The following is an 18214-nucleotide window of genomic DNA, read 5'->3' on the forward strand; positions in this document are numbered from 1 at the left end:
TGTTTTGAATAGCTTTTATTTTTAGACTTTATGAAAGATGCAACATGAAAGCCTATTGTTCTTATGGTACGAGAGAGACCTTTACAAATACATCAATATTTAAAGTAATTAAAAATATCTTAACAAAAGACTTTGCTTAAAAACTTGGCAACTTAACAAGCACTCCTCGCTCCGTCATCTTTTATTCCCATCAGACCAAGGCCAGACTGTGATCCATGTATGCTGCAACATAAACAAGAGGAGTGTTATTGCTGTTCAGGGTAGCCTTGATGCATGTAAGCTAGCTGGTCTAGCAGTGAAAGGCCTGCAACCCTCAGGGTCAGCAGGTTAAAAAAGCAATCTTTTCTCCCTCCAATAATTGCTTAGCATTCTTCTGAAACAACAAACGTACTATATGAATCGTCAGCCTCTGGAAAACAGTAATTCACAAACCTTGCTTGGCAAGAAACTCTTCCAAGTCTGGACTGGAGTGCCCTTCTTCCTTCACTGATGCGAGCCTAGTGTTTGAGGGCTTCTAGCGCCTCCTCCTTGGGGACACAAACTCCTGAAACTGCCTATTCTGCTAATAGGCTGGATTCATGCACCTTACTGAAGCGAGACAACAGGCAAGTTTATGCTAAGACTAGTTTGAGCTGGCACTTGAAGTAAATTTGGACCTGCTGAGGCCAGTGAATCCGCTCCAGAAGAAACATGAGCGTGTGTAGCTCCACGGACACCTCCTGCCAAAAGCTCTCCATGGAGCTGGCAGGTTAATAAACAAAACAAGGTGCTAAATTGCCAGATAAGAGGCAAACGACTGCTCAGAAATGTAGACTGACTCAGTTGCAGCCCAAATGCAGGCAGTAGCTGATCAAAGGACCAAGTGCACGCCTAAACTCCTTGGTTAGGAGGTTAGGCCTCAGTTCACGCCTCCCCCATGGCCAATTTAAACTAATGCTGTTAGGTGATTAAGAAAAAGCTTGTGCAAGAAAACATTTGCATGAGGTTAGCTACACACTCAACTGTTTTCTGCTAAGTTGGAATAACAGCATACAAAACGAGATAGCAATTCCTTTGGGATGTGTGTAGAAGCAGCAGCTAAAAAATCTTTACTTAAGGAAATAGTTATTTAAAAATAATTATTATTTTTAAAAATGTTGTTAGAAACTGAACTGTTAGTGTAGTGCATGCCAGCAGCAGTCCTTGGCATGCAACCTTGCTGAGTTGTTTGTGACTGGCATTGAGCCTAAATGTACTCTTGGCTTGGGAATACATCTCCTTTCTAGGGACAGCGTGTTTGGTCTACAGGATAATACAGCATCATGATTCTTTTCCTCAAGAAGCTTTTCAAAGTAGGCAAGGAGAACCTGGCCTAGCTGCCTAGTCAGGCAGAAGAGATGCTGCTGAGAGCAGCTCTGTCTCCCTGCTTCTATTTCAGCACAAGATATTTCTGTTTCAGCAAAGGAATGGTCCTGCTGCTATCGAAGAGAAACTGAAGAAAAGCAAGGGTAGATGTGACCTATGTTTGAAAGTCTGAACAGTGGCACAGTAAGAGAACAGAGTGACGTCTGTTGAAATCAGTACGTACTCAGTAGCTTGGGCCTTGCCTGGGAAAGATTTAACCTTTCTGGTTAATTATTAAGCACTGAATGACTGTGGCAGTTCAGGCCCCAAGGTTTGAAGTGCAGGAAGCCCACCTCATCTAGCAGCATCCCTGATACTACCTCTGAAGCCCAACTCAACTCAGGGCTTTGTCCCCTTGCAACTGGCGCCCTGGGCTAGAGTGGTGAGATTGTTAGTTTTGAACTAACAAACAAAATCCAACCAACCCTCCCCACCCCAATGTGGCTGCTGTGGAAACTTGGCTTAGTTCTCTTAGGCACATAAAACTTGCCTTGCTAGCAAAGCTGAACCAACTTCAGAATAGAGAAGACAGAGACGAAACATATAACGGGGACGGTAGGTAAACGTAGAAGTATCGTACTGTTAATTAGCGCTGTGTACTTCAGCCTTGCTATGCCAGCCCATCAGCTACACAAGTGGTTTCAGCACTTGTGCTTAGTCTGGCTCAGGCATGGCTTATGGGCAGGAGCTCCTGTTCAGGTTTAATTGCCCTAACACACAAGTCAGACCAGGTAAGTGGAACAGCTTCTTCAGGCCTTCTCCCAGCTAACTTAAATTTCCTTGTGCAGGGTTTTAATTTTTCGTAGCTAAGGATAAAAATGTTTGGCAACGTATTTTCCTCGTCCCTTTGCAATATAGGGGGCAAATTACCTGTTCACCCCAGGAAAGAGAACAATGCACAGGGTATTATTCTGCAGACGTCTATAAAGCTTCCTGATGTGCTGGTCTAGCTTCTTCAGCTTTTTCCTTAACTCCTGTTCCTGTGTAACAGAATATAAGCATTAAAATCCCCTATTCATCTGCCCTTACGGTGAAACTGATCCCATAGCACTGTCAGAGACTGAACCAGGGAGGACAGCAGTGATTCTGTTTCTGGCTGGCATTTGGAAGCACAATGGCTCAGCAGCTGGGAGAACCATGTGCCCTACTTCAATGGCACTGCCGCTTCCTCCAGTAAAAATGACAGCTGCCACTAGATCTGTTCTTTCCTGTAGGGCTACAGCACTAGTCATTTCTCTCCGTGCTGCCCATGCCCTTTGCTGCACCTGTGAATTGCTCTGCCTGCTCTTAAGTGGTAGGATTCAGTTCTTGTATAAGCACCACTTGCTGCCTCAAAGTAGCTATGCTGGTTTTCTAGGTTATGCAGTGCCCCACAAATGCCACATTATCTCACTTGATATTACGTCTCCAAACTGCTTTGCAGGAACTGACCCTTAGCCGTCTTTTTGCTCCTGTAAAAAGAGATCACCCTGCTACAGGTAGCTCTGCACCTAAGTCTGCTCAAAGTTATGACTTCTGATTCCCAGAGCAGTACCTAGGTCACTATCAGCCACCTTCTCACTAACTACAGTAAAGATGAGCTTAGCTTTAAACTCACAGAGTCAGATTGTTGCTCCTTTTCCTCACATAAAATATTTCTTCTTTGCTTCCCATTGCCGTGATCCATTTGCCCAATCCATCTCCAGAGGTGACCTGGCGCAAGAGCCTTCCTACTTCTTAGCCTGCTGCCCGTCATTGCCCATCCATTTATAACTTCAAGGGCATCCACAGCACTTTCTGATTTCTGGAATTCTGCAAAGAGAAGGGGGAAAATGCTTTGCCAGTGATGCTGCTGCCCTGATCCTTAGCACCTGTAGGGCAGGACTAAAGGTGTGGAACAGGAGGGAGATGAGAAACTGAAATCCCAGCAGTAAGGAGAGCCTCAGCTTGTTATGGGTAAGCATCAGAACCACAGACGGGCCAGTTAACTGCAACAGCATCCATCCAGTCGTTCACCCCCTCTCTTTTTAGAGGTGACCACTTGTCAGTGAGTAGCTGCACAGTAGTCACCTCTCATTCTGGACTGGAGCCAATGAAACATTTTGGAACTTTTTGTAGAAAAAAGATTCTTTTTAAGCAGTTTTTCTTTCCTTAAATATTTAGTTGTCAATTGCTCCTTAAAGCAAGACTGTGTGCTTTCACTGGAGTATTCCAGATGCTACCACTTTGTGCATACCAAATTTCAGTTGCTCTTGCTGTGTCTGTGCAGGTCCCCAAAGGCTGCTGAATGAGCCTGAAGGAAATAAATGGGCTGCAGGCAAAGCTACTCACTGAGGAAACAGCAGTTCCTGTGCTTTCCACTCTGGAGATCCCTTGGCAGGAACAAAGCTTCTAGGTCTTTCAACTGGCTGAATTCTTCTTGCAAGTCTGTCTCTGTTAATGACTTCTTTAGACCCGCCACATAAATCACACCTTCATTTTCTATATCTAATTCTAGCTCCTTTATGAGCACGTCACAGTCCAGCATTGTTGCAGTGATAGGTCTCTGAACCTAGGGTGGATCCAAGAGGAATAAATGTAGCATGTCAGTCTATCCAGCTCTGTGTTTTGAGCTTCTATTTTGAATGATTTTTTTTTCTCCTTCCCAAAACCCGGTTAGCTATTTTCCCTCTCTTTAAAAAGGTGATTAATGAAGGCTACCTCAGATTATTTATGAAAAAGGGAAAGAGTGTGTAATGCAGAACTACTATGTATCTATGAACCCCTGCTATGTATATGGCATTATAGCGCCCAGTTACTCAGCTCTTTCTTTCAAAGATGCAGATGCCAGGTCAGAATTTCTGCTGGCAGGTAGAAAGAAAAGAGGGCTATAAACATGCCCTGTGTGTTAGTGGTGGAGGGAGATGGTAATGGCACAGTGAATGACCTAGACCAAACACCACGCTGCAAATAGAAGATGTTAAAGGAGGTGTATCACATGCTATTCCTGTGCTTAGCATAACTTAGGCTTTTGCTATTTGCTTTGTTTACCTTAATACAGGATCCTGCTACCTCAGCTCCATTCAGACTTTCCACAGCAAGTTGGGCAGCCTCCAGCACTTCGTATTGGATACAGACATAGGGCTTGAAACGGGATGATAGATAAAACGTTTCAGGCTCTTCAAACGTATCAGTCCTCCCCTTTCTCAAGTCAGATCTCAATAAGGGTAATTTTTTATATAGCCCCCCAAAATTTCTATATTTCCATATATATTAGCTGTTAGAAACAAGGTTTAATTAGCTCAGCAATTAATAACACCACTTCTGCCATTAAAGACCTTAGCACGTCCGTTCTCCCTTAGGAGAGCCACAAACTATCTCAGCTTCCCCAGGGCTCAGGTTAAAGTCCTCTCCCCTAAATGGTGATGCTTTTTCAACAGCTCACAGCCACCCTATGGAACGAGCTCGAATAGCAACAGTTAAGCAGTGTGAGCTGTGTTTATTCTTGTCATTGTGCAGAACACCTTTTGTACACTGAATCGTTGTAGCTGGTAGCTATGCTACCAGAAAAACAGAATAACTGGTATTTAAGTGGTTTGAATTCGCACCTTTCCAGGAGGTTACTCGAGAATTCCCTGCCTGTCAGCAAGCTGAATGCGTTGACTGGTCCTTACCCGGTATGTTTCTGTCACCACTGTAAGAGATCGGATTGGCCCGCACCTCCCAAATTCTTTCTTCACGGACTTCAGGCAAAAGTTTTCATCAAAAGGACCTGCGTAAATTGTCAGCATGTCAGTCAGCTTGATTCTCACCTGCAGGAACACAAATCAGAGTAGGAACTTCACAAAGCAAAGGAACTAAGTGCCTGTGCCTCCAAATACAGAGTCTCTTTCCAAACTCAGCAATGAAGAATATCCTCACTCAAAAAATATTACCTTTTCACAAATTCCAGCAAGAAGGTCAGGTGCAACGTACTCTGGATCCAAACTGAACTGAATGATACTGAATGTGGACAGGGGAACATCTTCTAGGGCTCTCTGAAGAACCTGCAGGGAAGAACATATGCAAGGCTCAAAGGGGTGCAAGGCAGTGGTACAGCAAAGGATCAGAAACAAAGCTACGGAGCTTAATTCACAACTTTACTTGTCATTACTGTCCAAGGAAGACCTCAGGCAGGAACCACTTTGATTGAACGTCATCTTTAGTGAGTCATGAGGATGACACAGGATCAAAGCTTATTTCCAAAATGTTAAACCAGATATAGCTAACATCGTATTACGACTACTCCTAAGATTACTGTCAGTCAGCTTTTTAAAATAGGAATCATTTCCGCCCGGAACAAGAACTTTGAACTACTTTGATGCTTGCTTAGACCAACCCACTCTCAGTCCAGTCACCTGTTTGTTTGAAGTGCTCAGGTTACTCTGACACAAGCCAGAAGAGTCTAGTTCCTGTCTGCCCAAAAGGAGGGGTTTTTGGCCAGTCATCTGCAAGCAGTCTAAAAAACTAGCAGACAAAAGAAAGCTATGAATCACACTACATATCAATATAATCAGTTAAAAACTTTCAAGAAGTGCCTGTCAGTGAAAAATGGTACAGTTCTTTAGAGAATATTTTAAAGAATATCCTTGTCCTCAACATGAAAAGAAGCCTAGAATACTCTTTGTGAAATATTGATATATCTTCTGAAAGTTTTCAAGGCCTATTCTACAATTATCTCTGTTTCTCTGAAGATACTGATTGCTTCTGAAAACATAACACATGATTTCCCTAAGGATTCAGTCAAAGGCAGAACATGCATATTTGGAAGTCTTATTACCATGGTTTGGATAAACGTGGCGGATCATTCAACTGTCTCTGGACTCTATTTTGTTGCAGTTGTAATGCGGATTTGTTCTGTGATACCTCAGTCAGTCTTTCGGTTGTCAGAAGCATCTCCAAGTTTAGTTCTGCTACCTTGGGGAAGGAGGAAGATCAGTAGTTGTCTTTCATTACAGCTAATTGTTGCTATTCAAAAACATGCGCCTTCTCTATGAGTCACCTAGGCATATCAAGTAGAGAAACAGAGGCATTCACTTCTTGCCTTATTCTTTTCTGAAGTCATTTTTCAAGCATGCAGCACTCACAGCATCAACCAGCAATTATCTCCAGAAAGTCCTCTCAGAAACACACAACACAAAGGACAGACTCCTAAAACCAGCGGAATCCCTGCCACAGTATATAAGGTCCTCACTTCTTTCATTTGACAAAAATGGCATGCAGTCCTGAGGGCTGGAAGTGTTCAAATCGGTCTTTGCTCCAATGCCCCTCTTTAAGATCAGCAGCAACCCTAATTCGTGTCAATGTTTGAGCACTGAAACACTGGTAATGCGCCGGATTACTGAGATTACTGGATATACGCTAAAAGGAACGAGCTACCAAAATATCACAATTCCGTTTTCTCTTTTTAGTCAAAAAGAGGCTGAGCAGAAATGGGTTTTTTTTTTCTTCATAAGCGCAACAACTTGCATGTTCTGCTATTAAGGTCTTTTACAAAATGGACAGAAATCTTAATTAGGTATAGCTACCTTTGCTGGTCCCTGCTCAATAAAGAACTGAGCCAATTCCAGCGCAGCTCTAGCATCTTCTGCAGGATCATGTCCAAGCTTCTGTTCACATTGGATCTCTTTCCTAGGGCATCAAAATTAGAGGTACAGGCAGGTTATCTGTTTTCCCACACTGATGAACATCTTGTCTTTTCTAAACTGTGCCTTTTTTGGGCAAAATAGCTTTCCCCTCTTCAAGAAGGATTTCAATTCTCTCCACCAGCATTCTTGTGAAATATTCCCAAAAGTTACTGCAAGAAATGTTTTTGCAACGTTGAGCAAAACACTGTTTACATGGTTTGACAGAAGCAGCGGTAATACATGGTGCTCTGATGCACAACTATTTTTAATTTTACTTCTTCCTTAACCAATGACCCAACTCAATTTGCACAGACAGGGAAGCAACCTCCAACTCAGCAAAGCGTGGAGCTGTAGACTATTAACGTTCACCTTGTGAACGGACAGCACTGTATCGCTAACACATGCTATCCAACAGTAGCTAGTACACCGGGGAATACAATTAAGTCAGTAAATCATACTTTCATACCTTAGCTTTTCTTTCTTGATAACTGCAACAAATCTCATTTGTGAGAGTGTCTTTGTTGCTTTACAATTCAACACACTGACAATGCTACAGACTTGCAGAAAAGCTAGTTTTGTGGTTCATGTACAAAACAAGCACTCCAATCTGGTCATGTCACAGCATCCGTTTGCCCAAAGACTAGTCAATTTATTAAAATGCCTGATGTTTCAAGGAGGCAGTAAACTCCTTATCATGTCTATTTGCACAGCCTTCTCCTTCGAGTTTTAGTGGGGGGGGGGGGGGGGGGGAATCGGATGCTACTGGTGGAAGAGCAGCACCGTTTGACCTCCAACGGCAGTTTCTAATACTTCCGATAGCAATGCAGTAACTTACCCTAAAACTGCTTTGGCTAGAAATTTTAGCTTAAATCTTCGACCTTCATTTCTGGCAAAAAGCAATGAAGTATCAATAACACTGGGGTGGATCATCTGAAGGAGAGAAAAGTCATGCATTTAATATAACAGCAGTCTTATGGAACTGGGTAGTAATTGCATGGCTATTGGTACTTCTGCCTTTTCATTTCAACTGTCAGTTTCTCACTGATAAATAACTGGTCCACAACAATGCAGCAGACAGGAATAATGAAACAGGCCAAAATCTCCTTCCTAACATTCTATCAGGAAGATCCAGATTGGGTTAGAAAGAGTAATTATGACTCAAGCATATTAGGTCTGTGAAATTAAACGTAGAAGGGACTTAACTTCTTCCCATGACGGAACTATCAAAGGCACCTGGCTGAAGCAGAGAGGTAGATCTGCTGTTGCAACTACATTTATTTCTGGACAAACTCCTCCCTTCCCTTTGGGTTCTGAACAATATCTTACAAGTTTTATAGATTTACAGGGAGTACGCTCTTAAATACTTATAGACATAAGGCTATTCACAACAGAAAGCAACCCTTTGTTATTAACAAGTGTTTACTAATAAAAACAGGAATTGTTTGGGTGTTTTAGGTCTGCAATGAGTATCACAGGATTGAGAAAAACACTCTTAAAGCATACTCACTTGCAAGGCTTGAAGATCAGCATTTAAAGAATGACCCACCAATACTGCATCATGGGGAAGCATTTTTTTTAGTCTGGTTTGGATGTCTGCCAGTTTTGTTTTCACTGGAAGAAGAATTTTTCTTGTGATTCCTGAGAATCTTTAAAACAAAAGTTGGCCAAGGCAAAAGCAACACATTAGCAACAGCACTTACTGGAGGACATTACAAGCAAGGCATGTAAAACAAACTCTGCCTAACAAGACTAATGACAGAACGCTATTTACTGCTTCCTATCTAAATCTATTCCAATGTACTTCAGGGATATTAAACTGTTTTAGGTGCTGCCACGGCTGTTTCAAAAGGTTGTTCTTAAATGTTGCAACTCTTAGCATCAGACAGCACAGGTAAGAAAACACTGCCAGGCTGATGTGGAAGGAGATGCTTCCAAGTAACCTGAAGGGATTGGCACTTCCCCTCAGCCTAATGTTGGGCCAAACTTTGGAGAAGATGTGGCTTGAGTTTTGTTTGCTTTTGTTATGAAACTGAGCCAAACCCTAGAGCTGTGTGCAAGCTGATGAGCTGCTCTATTCTTTTTTTACAGGTGAGCAAACTTCCCTATGGAGCGGACAGACCCAGGCTGCAATCCCATATCTTACTTATCCTGTAGCCAACAGTGAAAGGGTAATCTGTGCTGTGTATCATTAACCCGTTAACACAACTTTTCCTGGAACACTGCAGAATGAAAAGACTTCTACCTAGACACAGAGGCACTATGTAGCAGAAAAGTGCATGCATAATATTAGTTATTCTAACCACATAGTAAGAACCGTATTCTTAACACTGAGTGAAGTGGAGCAGACAACTGTGAAAGCGTACAAGCCGAAGCCCTCTGAAAGGTCCTGTTTAACAGGCTTAATTTGAAGGGGCTGCCGATCTTAAAGATGAATAGGTAAAAAATGTATACGCAGGTCACCTGGTGCGGTAGTTCACTATCCTGCTTTCAGGTTTGACTAGTTCATTCAAGAGGCAGCGACCCTGTGCATCCACTAAAGAGACACGAGTGACTTCATTGCCTTTTGCCGTCAGACACTGTCAGAAAGAAGCACAGGCAGATGGTGAACCAGCATGCTGCCTGCCATCCAAAAACCTTAGCTAACATCTGCTTTGGCTGCAGCCAGCACTACTACTAAGGACTTTTACTTAGAGATCTACCACTTACAGCTAGCTCTTTAATACTGTAGCATGCTTCGTTTTAATCCTTAAATGCCCACCGTAAGTGCAGCAAACAAACAGGCAAGTGCAACACAGAGAAAGCCATTACAAAGTACCAATGTCACAGAATCAGTTTATACTCTGCACTGTGCAAATGACACTGAGGGTATCTTTTCCGGAGAAGCTGTGTAATTTAAAAGCAGAGCCTGGGCTGTATCTTTAGTCACTCAACAGTGATGCCAATTAGATGTTTCTGCAAAGTCAAAACTGCACTAAGGAAGGGTTCTTCACCACAGCAAGCTGCCAGAAGAACTGTGATGGATAAAGGAAATGTGTGTGTGGCAGGAAGAAATCTTTTCCCTTCCAAACCTTGGGGAGGGCTGGGAGGAAGAATTCCAGAACAACCTCAGCAGATTACTGCAGCATCAGGGACAGGCCCAGTGGATCCAGCTGCTGCTCTGAGAGTCTAGGCAGAACCAAACTCTCTGCTGCACTGCACAGGACAAAGGTAACACTTCTGTCTTCTTTCCAGAACTGCTTTCCGAGTCCTTCCCATGGCTGTATTAGCATTGGTGCCACCAATGAAGGGACTGGCAGTGGTTATTAATATGTCAGAAGTGGTTTAGCAAATACACAAGGTGCGTGGCTCAGTGTGGAATAGCTAATAGGAGATGAGTTGCTTGACTGTGTTCTGTAAGGCCACACATTTATTTTTACCATTTCACAATCCAGACCAAAGAGGGGGCTGCTGTCTGTCCTCTGCTGATCACACTCTGTGTACATATAGTCCTCACAGCCAGGGGAGCCTAGAATGAAAAGATACCTGTGAGTAAGACCCCTCTCATATAGTAAGGCAGGCAGGCAGCAGAGATGATTTTGGGGTACAAAGGACATATCTTACATGATCAAACAAGCCACTAACTGTCAAAATTTTAAAAAACTCTAAAAAACTGACCTTTCATGGGATAATCATTCTTTTTCAGCTCTTCTAAAGTTAGAGTGTAGCTAGTCATGCCTCGTTTTTCTTTTCCATATTTCTGGATAATAGGATCCCACTGCAAGTCTGAGCTGTTAGGAACACATTCACTGCTAGTGGAAGTCAAGCCTGTAATATACATTTAAAAATTAGAAGCATCTGTCAAGCTCAGATAACACTCCTTACTTGCAGTCAGTTTTCTCCATTAGTATGTACACTAAGAGGCTGCACCTTTTCAAAGGAAAACACTACCTGAAGCAATGAACTCTTAACTCAGGATACCTGACTCTTACTCCCAGTCCAGCTACTGATACTATTAGCTGATCATGGGCAAGTCACATTACAAGCCTGTGGGCCATGTCCCTTTCAGTAAGAGAGAGAACATACTTTCCTCATAAACATGACAGCATAATAGTCTCTTATTTTGTGAGCTGTAAAAGAAATTCTATTTTTTTTTTTAAACTTCTCTGTGAAATTCTTTCCCATAAATATGAGGAGCAAATATGCTCTTAAACGTGGCTCACAAAGACACAAACATTGAATCGACCCCAGAATCCACAGGTGTGCGAAGTTAAACTCTCCTGCAGGGATTCTCTGCAGTTTACACTTAAAGGAAAATATACCTGACATCTCAGATCTGTGACTGTGCAGTAGGTTTACAGTCCAGATGCTAGAGGACTTTTCAACACACTGAAAGTAACAGCTGTTCATTCTCCCATTTAGGACTTGAATTCAATGTTCTTTGTGTTACACTTCTAAAGATTTCAGTGAAGTTTTCATTGTAGTCTCTTGCAGGTTTTGTACAAGCCTGTAGGATTACAATCACCTCTATTAAGAGTGTAAAAATAGGAAATCCGTTGTCAACACACCTGTTCTGTACCTTGATTTGCTGCTCAGTATAACAAAAAAAACTAGTAACAAATGAGTAACTACCTAGCTTGAATCTATTTTAGATCTCTGTATGTTTTACGAGACACATCTTAGAATAAAATGATCATAAAATGGATAAGGAAGCAACAGTATTTTGGATTAAACATGTTAAAACTTTCCCTCCGCTTTTTGCATTTACTTGTGATTATAAGCCCAACAGAGAGCGAAGGAACTAGTTAGGGGAACTATCCTCACGGTTTAAGCTATCACGTGTTCTCCTTTGTAAACAAGCTTACCACAGCAGCATGCTGGGATTGCACAATATACATAGCCATTAAACTGCTATTCAAAGTGAATCACTGTGGTTGAAAGAGATGATGCAGAACCAAGCAAGATACCTTGTGCAGTGTTTTGAGGATTCAAGTTTGCTTCTTCTCCATACAGGTTGGCTAGGAAGGTAGCTGAAGAAGGTGGTAATGTGAATCTCTGAAAAAGGAGACACGTTAGAGACTTGGAATCATAACAAAAAAATACAAATAAATAAAGAGATGTTGTTTTATTCCTAAAACCATCCAAATTTGGAGGAGGATGGAATTATAAAGTAGTGGAAGTGTGTTTCAGATTCTCTCAAGAAAAAAAAAAAAAAAAACAGTTTTAACGGTGTACACCACAGGTCTTTGTACTAAGAGATAGCTCTGCCTTGCCTGATATGATCAAGAAGGCTAATCTCAGACTTTCACTGACAGAAGCCAGAGCAAGTTCCAAACTTGCCAGTTAATTTGTAATTTGCATTTGTGGCAGTTAAGGGAGAATTCTCTAGAAGTCTCAAAGTACATCTTTCTTCCTTCAGAAACGTTGGCTGTAACTCGGAAAATTAAAATAATTATATTAATAATGTTTTCAGGAAATGGGAGAAACTTGAAATAAAATGCAAATAGTAAAGGTGAGATTTTCAACTGGTGGGAACAGCGTAACTATTGAAATTCTTCTCGCTCACGCTCAGAGTAAATTCCAAATCAACCAAGATATTGTTAATCTCTATGGCATCCTAAAGATGCAGAAATAATCAGAATGCTGAAACATCAATGTATAAACATTTCCCCTGCTAAGACTTCAAAGACATAATTCTTGAAAATCGCTGAATGGCAAAGCTCTGGCCTTTGCTCTGAGCTGACAAAAGCTACAAGTAGATCCTCTTACTATCTTGCTTTGTGATTCAAAGAGGGCCACTTCCTATTGGTAAGGAAATAATTTCACGGCAGGGATTAAATGTTGGGACATGCCTTCATGATTGGAAGAGGTGTAGCAGGCCGCAATACAATTTGGGGACTTACATGCCGGAACACTTTTCTGAGGTGTCTGAACTGTAAATAGAATTTGTAGAAATGGAGTTGGCTCATTTCATGCAGAACAATAACCACAACCCCAGCCAGGTGGCTTTGGTGATAAATGCGGCACCAGCTGCAATTAAAAATAAATAAATAAAAGGAAAACAATTATCAAGCACTCTTAAAAACAAACTTGGACCCAGTCCAGCTTTCATGTCAGTCAATGGCAGAGTGCCAAATGACTTCAATGAGAAGGGGCTTTTATAGCTTATCTCAACCAGCCACATATTCCTGGAAACAACAGAATACGGGAGACAGAGAGAGAATGAGTTGTACCCAAATTCTGCTTCGGTACCCTTTCAAATCAAAACCTGTCTCATCTGTATGCATCGGAATACAAATACATGTAAATAAGTTCAGCTGTAGTGACACAGTATAGTCAACAAAACTGATGAACAAAATCACTTTAATCAAAATGGAAAGCTTCACAGCATCATTTTCCAATCACTGTTAAAAAATTACAGTGAGAATACTTTTGCCTCAAGTTTTAAGTTTTATTTCAAGCTTTGTAACATTTCACCATACTTTTCCCATCCAAGGTTATACAACCTTTATATTCCCTTTTCCTTTGATTGCTGAAAAGTTCAGGTTAAAAAAGGGCAAAGTGATTAAAATGTTTCTCCCAAAACACTACAAAGCGTTTCAATTACTTCTGACATAAAACATGTCACGTTAATATTTTTAACCCAGTATTTCATTTCTCAGAGTAGGAAATTTTTGTTCCACAAAATATTGTTTAGTTTTTGACAACTGCATGAAACAAAATTATGAAATGGACGCATTTCTGTCAGCAGAGGAATCCTGTTTCTGGCCAGGTAAAACAACCACTGTATCTGTATAATACAGGTAGTCACTATGGCAACTGTGCTGCAAGGATCCCAAAACCAGCACTGACTGTATGCCTTCACGTAAGTTTTCACAGCCGGCAGCACAGAAGACACGATTGTTTCCCAAACATGGGTTATACCTGGGTTGTGTTGCATTGTGGCATTTTCCCAAAGCTGCATACTTTAACAACTCATACACCTGGTCGTGGCTGATTTCACAGTCCTCACCAAATAACGCTGCTGACAAGCGCGATGACTTTTCCTGTAAAAGAGAAATAAAAGACAGGTTTTATGTAATCACATAAGTTCATGGAAAATGAAGGGAATTATAGAGTAAAACTACACAGTAAGTACTACTATAGTAAAATGTATTATTTAGGTACAATAAACTACATTTAAAATAACTTTTCCTATCGTTATGGACAACGGTTCCCTTTCAGATCACACTGTAATATTAAATTTACTAATTAATATTTCAGTAACCTAGATGCTCTAATTTGAAAGATGTATTTAATAAGGATTAGCATAGGTAGAAATACGTAACAGGGAGACTTAAGGTTACTTAATTTGCAAACATGGCGTTTCACTCTCTCAACCTGTTCACCTATTGCTGCTGTAGAGCTTTGGGCGTTTATACAAGGGTTATATGGAGCCACTTCACAGAAGGTTTTGTTGAAGCCCGTTTATTTCATTTGAATTACGTGATCTGCTTTGGCAGATAGGTTTACTGACCCCTGCAGGAAAAAAAATGTATCAGTAAACGCTAAGGAAACTGTAAGAAGAAAGCGTCAGACAGAAGAGATGAGCACAGACTGTACCACAAAGTCAACACAACAGTTCTTAGGGCCACAGTCCTCAACTCATGAATTCTCCTAAAAGCTAATAAGTAAGCAAAACAAATGATTGTAGAGACTTCCATTTGCCGTTTGGCCTGTTCCAGTGGAGCTACTATAATCTACAAAAATGTTAAAGATAATCTTTGTTGCATGATGGAAAGACATCATGGTATGCTGGAAGAGAGACCATAAAAAAACACAGAAGATCAAATCCCACCAGATAAAGAACCACCATGAGATGTGTTTTCCCCACCACGCTAATAAACTCTGTGCTCATTAAGTTTGACAGAGCCTGCCCCAGTGGGATCGAGCCAGTTTAATTTTACAGTCGTTTGTCATTGAGTAAGAAAGCTAAACAGAGGTGACAACCCTTTAGGTTCAAGTGGTTAAGAATCACCTGTTAATAACATGTGGTGCCATAATTATTAGTCCCTCATCTCTCATACTAAGTTGGGTAAAGAAATAATGCCGCTGTTGTTTTCAGTGCAGCCTAATTAAAGATTTGCAAAATAATGAGCAGAAATTTCATTTCCCCTGGCAACCACAGGAATTTCCGTTTCTAATCCAGTACAAATCAGACCCATCTCACAGTCTAAGATGTACTTATTCTTCTCCCAAACTGAGCACTGAATTAATTTTAACCTGGATGACACACATGTTACCGCGAGCTTGAAACTTTGGGTTCACAGCACGGTTGAGGTTGGGTGGGACCTCTGGAGATCATCTAGTCCTGTCCAAGCAGGATGCCCAGGGCCACGTCCAGACGGCTTTTGACTGTCTCCAAGGATGGAGACGCCACAGCCTCTCCGGGCCACCCGTGCCAGTGCTCCGTCACCCTCACAGCAGAGCAGTTTTTCCCTACGTTCAGGCGGACCGTCCTGCGCTGACTTGTATCCGTCAGGTGTGAATTAACCAGATACAACTCTGCCTTCAAGATCTAGTTTCTACGGGGGAAAAAACAGTTAGAAAGTTTGTTTTTAACAAAACTCCTTAAATATAAATGCCTAACGCTTCAAGTGAGTTCATTTTCCACGTTGTTTTTTTTTTTTCCTTTCTTTTTTTTTCAGGAGAAAGAGCTAGTATCTACCTGCAGTCTAAGCTCTAGCTAGACGGAAGAAAAACACGCCTTTACTGTTTCCGGCATCCCAACGAGTAAGGCAGTAAACCTGCTGAGGACACAGCGCGGGACGCCGCCGCCCGACGCAGCCCTCACAGCGTACGCGTGCGGGCAGCCCCGCTTCTGGCGCTGTTTTCACCTTTGGCTTGGGCCCACTGGGGCACACACCGTCACCGCCCCGTCTCCTCTTCTTTCTCGCTCCCTGCGGCTCCCCCGCGGCCTCGCCGCGCCTCTTCCAGCCGTTCACGCAGACGCTCTTCGCCATCGCGCTCCCCGGGCCCAACCGGCAGCATGCGCGGCGCCGCCGCCCCGGCCCCAGGCCCAGGCCCCGCTCGGAGGGTGTCGGGCCGCGCTCCCGGCCGGCTCGCGGCTCCGTTGGCCCCGTGGCGCTGCCCCGGCCCAGGCCTTGCGCCCCTCCCGCCGCCGCCGCCGCCGCCGCCGCCGCACCGCGGAACCACGCGTCCTCTCGGCCCGCGACTACCCGCGCCTGACGCCGGCGGGCGCGGCCTCCCTCCGCACGGCAGCGAGCGCGGGCCGGCGCCCTGCGCGCACAGGCCAGAGCAGCCGATCCGCCGAGGGCGCGGATTGGAGGCGGGGCCGGCGGCAGGTTTGAAATGGCCGCCGCGCGCCGCTGAGGGAGGCCGCCATGGCCACCAAGCGCTTGGCTAGGTGCGAGCCCCGGGCGGCCGTCTCTCCCACGGGGGCTCCCCGAGCGGCGGGGCCGGGGGAGAGGCCCTGAGGGGGCAGGGGCCGCGGCCGGCAGAGGGGGATGTCGGGGGGCTGGACTGGTTGGAGCGGGCCGCGCCGGCGGAGGGGGGGTGTCGGGGGCGGGGGTTGGAGCGGGCCGGGCCGGGCCGGGTCGGCGGAGGGGGTGTCCGGGGGGGGCGGGGCGGGGCGGGGGCCGGGTCGGCGGGGGGGGGTGTCGGGGGGGGGGTGACCGTCCGTCCGTCCGAGGCGCCGGTGGGGGCAGGCGGCCCCGTGGCCCGGCCCGACGCCGCCTCCGCGCTCTGCAGGCAGCTGGGGCTGGCGCGGAGCAGCGCGGGGGCGCGGAGCGGCGCGCGGGGGGCGCCCGGCCCGGCCGCGGGGCAGCGCTTCGGCTACGTGACCGTGGTGGACCTGGAGGCGACGTGCTGGCGGGACGCGGGGCGCCGCCGCCCCGAGACCGGTGAGCGGCCGGCTGGCGTCTCCCCGCGGTGCTCTCATTGGCGACGTTTCGACCCCCCCGGTTAAAGTACACTCGCTGTTTTTGTGAGTGGCTTTAACTCTTCTGGCTTGTTTTGTTGCGTTGTGTTCCCTCCCCCCCCCCCCCCCTTTTCTTTCTTTGTTTTGTCGTAGTTGAATTTCCAGCAGTTCTGCTAAACACAGCAACGGGAGAGATTGAATCTGAATTTCACACCTATGTCCAGCCTCAGGAGCACCCTATTCTCTCTGAATTTTGTACAGAACTGACTGGCATAACACAGGTATATTTGCCCTACAGTAGTGTTTTAAAGAGGCCTTACATTTCACTCAAAGTCTTTTAGGATCTTAAGTTAGCAGAAATGTTTTCAAGAGTACGTGCAGAAAAACATTATCAGGGACTGGACAGTAAACGTATCATTCTTTGAGAGGTAAACCTCAAACTGATTTCAGTATGTACTAACACCTTTATATACGCTTCTTGTTCTGTTTCATTAAGAATCAAGTGGATGAAGGGGTCCCTCTAAATATTTGCTTATCACAGTTTTTGAAATGGATTCAAAAGATACAAAAGGAGAAGAAAGTTCTATTCAATTCAGATATTCCAAGTCATTCTACGTCAGAAGCAAAACTATGTACCTTTGTTACTTGGACAGGTAAATAAAATTTTCCTTTGCTTTTTCTGTGGAGTAACACACACACACACACACACACACGAACATTTGGTGGTGCTAGTGAGATACTCTCCAATTTTTGTGACACCTGTATGTCCAAAATCCTGTTGTTAGGTATTAAGAGAGGTATCGTGGTGGGATAAGACTAAAATATGAAAAATATTAAGTTCTGATGTGTTCACTACATCTTTGTCTCTGTGGTCGACATACCATATTTTACTGCATTTTTCTGCTGTACGTATAGTGTATTGTGTCACCATTCTTACGGACTTAAATGATTTAACGAGGTCTTTAAGATCTTCACCTGTCATGAAGTCATTCACTTGTCTCGATGTTCGATTACAACAACCCTAGCGCTTTTCATGGCAAAAGAGTTCATATGGATGTGTTATTTTGAATTTCCTGTCCAGCAGTACAGGATGCTACTGGTGTGTGGATGTTCTATCCCTTTATGGAGATTTTAAGCCAAGTTTGGGCCAGTTCTTTAGTGATGGATGTAACGGCACTGGTTACCAGCCCAGATAAACACGTCTCATATTCTGCATGCAGTGTTGTTTTGTAAATGGTTGTGTTACCTCTTGCTGAACTGTTTAGTGTTTCTAGTAACCTCTACTTTCTTCAGATAAAATAAATACCTGTTT

General features: G+C 43.8%; 2 protein-coding genes across 7 annotated transcripts in view; one reads left to right on the top strand and one right to left on the bottom strand.

Moving 5' to 3' along the window:
- Positions 1 to 16942, bottom strand: REXO5 (RNA exonuclease 5). Of its 6 annotated transcripts, XM_068908913.1 has the most exons (21): positions 16837 to 16942; positions 15259 to 15547; positions 14372 to 14501; positions 13908 to 14029; positions 12887 to 13013; positions 11951 to 12038; positions 10662 to 10811; positions 10424 to 10512; positions 9468 to 9583; positions 8515 to 8653; positions 7843 to 7937; positions 6909 to 7011; positions 6161 to 6297; positions 5739 to 5847; positions 5277 to 5387; positions 5016 to 5153; positions 4393 to 4485; positions 3694 to 3913; positions 2981 to 3174; positions 2254 to 2363; positions 1 to 222 (listed from the first exon to the last, which is right to left on the bottom strand). In XM_068908913.1, the coding sequence occupies exons 5-21, from the start codon at positions 12950 to 12952 to the stop codon at positions 153 to 155; spliced, it is 2028 nt and encodes a 675-aa protein (XP_068765014.1). In that variant the 5' UTR covers positions 12953 to 13013; positions 13908 to 14029; positions 14372 to 14501; positions 15259 to 15547; positions 16837 to 16942; the 3' UTR covers positions 1 to 152. The 6 variants fall into 6 exon arrangements, with proteins under 6 accessions (XP_068765014.1, XP_009681705.2, XP_009681702.1 ...); XM_009683410.2 differs by lacking the exons at positions 14372 to 14501; positions 15259 to 15547; positions 16837 to 16942 and adding an exon at positions 15860 to 16120; XM_009683407.2 differs by lacking the exons at positions 14372 to 14501; positions 16837 to 16942 and having other exon boundaries at positions 15259 to 15692.
- The window catches only part of ERI2 (ERI1 exoribonuclease family member 2), a 5950-nt gene continuing 4056 nt past the window's right edge, over positions 16321 to 18214 (top strand). Inside the window, exons 1-4 of the mRNA XM_068908914.1 lie at positions 16321 to 16389; positions 16734 to 16885; positions 17056 to 17183; positions 17399 to 17555. Coding sequence (XP_068765015.1) covers positions 16367 to 16389; positions 16734 to 16885; positions 17056 to 17183; positions 17399 to 17555 — 460 coding nt within the window. The 5' untranslated portion in view covers positions 16321 to 16366. The remainder of the gene's footprint in view (positions 16390 to 16733; positions 16886 to 17055; positions 17184 to 17398; positions 17556 to 18214) is intronic.

This window comes from Struthio camelus, chromosome 15, assembly GCF_040807025.1.
Source record: "Struthio camelus isolate bStrCam1 chromosome 15, bStrCam1.hap1, whole genome shotgun sequence".
NCBI lineage: Eukaryota > Metazoa > Chordata > Aves > Struthioniformes > Struthionidae > Struthio > Struthio camelus.

Coding starts and splice junctions, on each gene's coding strand:
- REXO5 (XM_009683410.2), bottom strand. CDS start 15,985: ATGGCGAAGAGCGTCTGCGTGAACGGCTGGAAGAGGCGCGGCGAGGCC. Junction 8,654..9,467: donor ATAGTGAACTACCGCACCAG/GTGACCTGCGTA, acceptor TTTGTTTTAAAG/ATTCTCAGGAATCACAAGAA. Junction 7,012..7,842: donor CTAGCCAAAGCAGTTTTAGG/GTAAGTTACTGC, acceptor TTGATGCCCTAG/GAAAGAGATCCAATGTGAAC.